General features: G+C 68.7%; 1 protein-coding gene across 1 annotated transcript in view; it reads left to right on the top strand.

The window, feature by feature from the left end:
* Window positions 1-319, top strand: part of LOC104469822 (myotubularin-related protein 5-like) — a gene marked incomplete at both ends in the record, with an annotated part of 13,278 nt that overhangs the window by 903 nt on the left and 12,056 nt on the right. Inside the window, 1 exon segment of the mRNA XM_010084528.1 lies at window positions 5-67. Coding sequence (XP_010082830.1) covers window positions 5-67 — 63 coding nt within the window.

Raw genomic sequence — 319 nt, forward strand, 5'->3', positions numbered from 1 at the left:
TGAGTGCGTACCCCTCCCCCTCCCCCCCGAGCCGCTGCTGCAGCAGACCCGGGAAGCCCTCTCCATGGTAAGTGCCGCTGCCTTTCCCTGGTCTGCGGGGTGCTAACACCTGGGGTGGCACAGACACCTGGGGATGGGACAGACACCTGGGGATGGCGCAGACACCTGGGGTGGCACAGACACCTGGGGATGGGACAGACACCTGGGGTGGCACAGACACCTGGGGGTGGGACAGACGCCTCAGGATTGCACCGATTTCCCGGGAGAGCTGGGAACAGAGCGGCAGGGGGGCCCTTCCCGGCCCCGGTGGCCTCCCGGC

Source organism: Pterocles gutturalis, unplaced genomic scaffold (genome assembly GCF_000699245.1).
Source record: "Pterocles gutturalis isolate BGI_N339 unplaced genomic scaffold, ASM69924v1 scaffold390, whole genome shotgun sequence".
In the NCBI taxonomy this organism is placed as follows: domain Eukaryota; kingdom Metazoa; phylum Chordata; class Aves; order Pterocliformes; family Pteroclidae; genus Pterocles; species Pterocles gutturalis.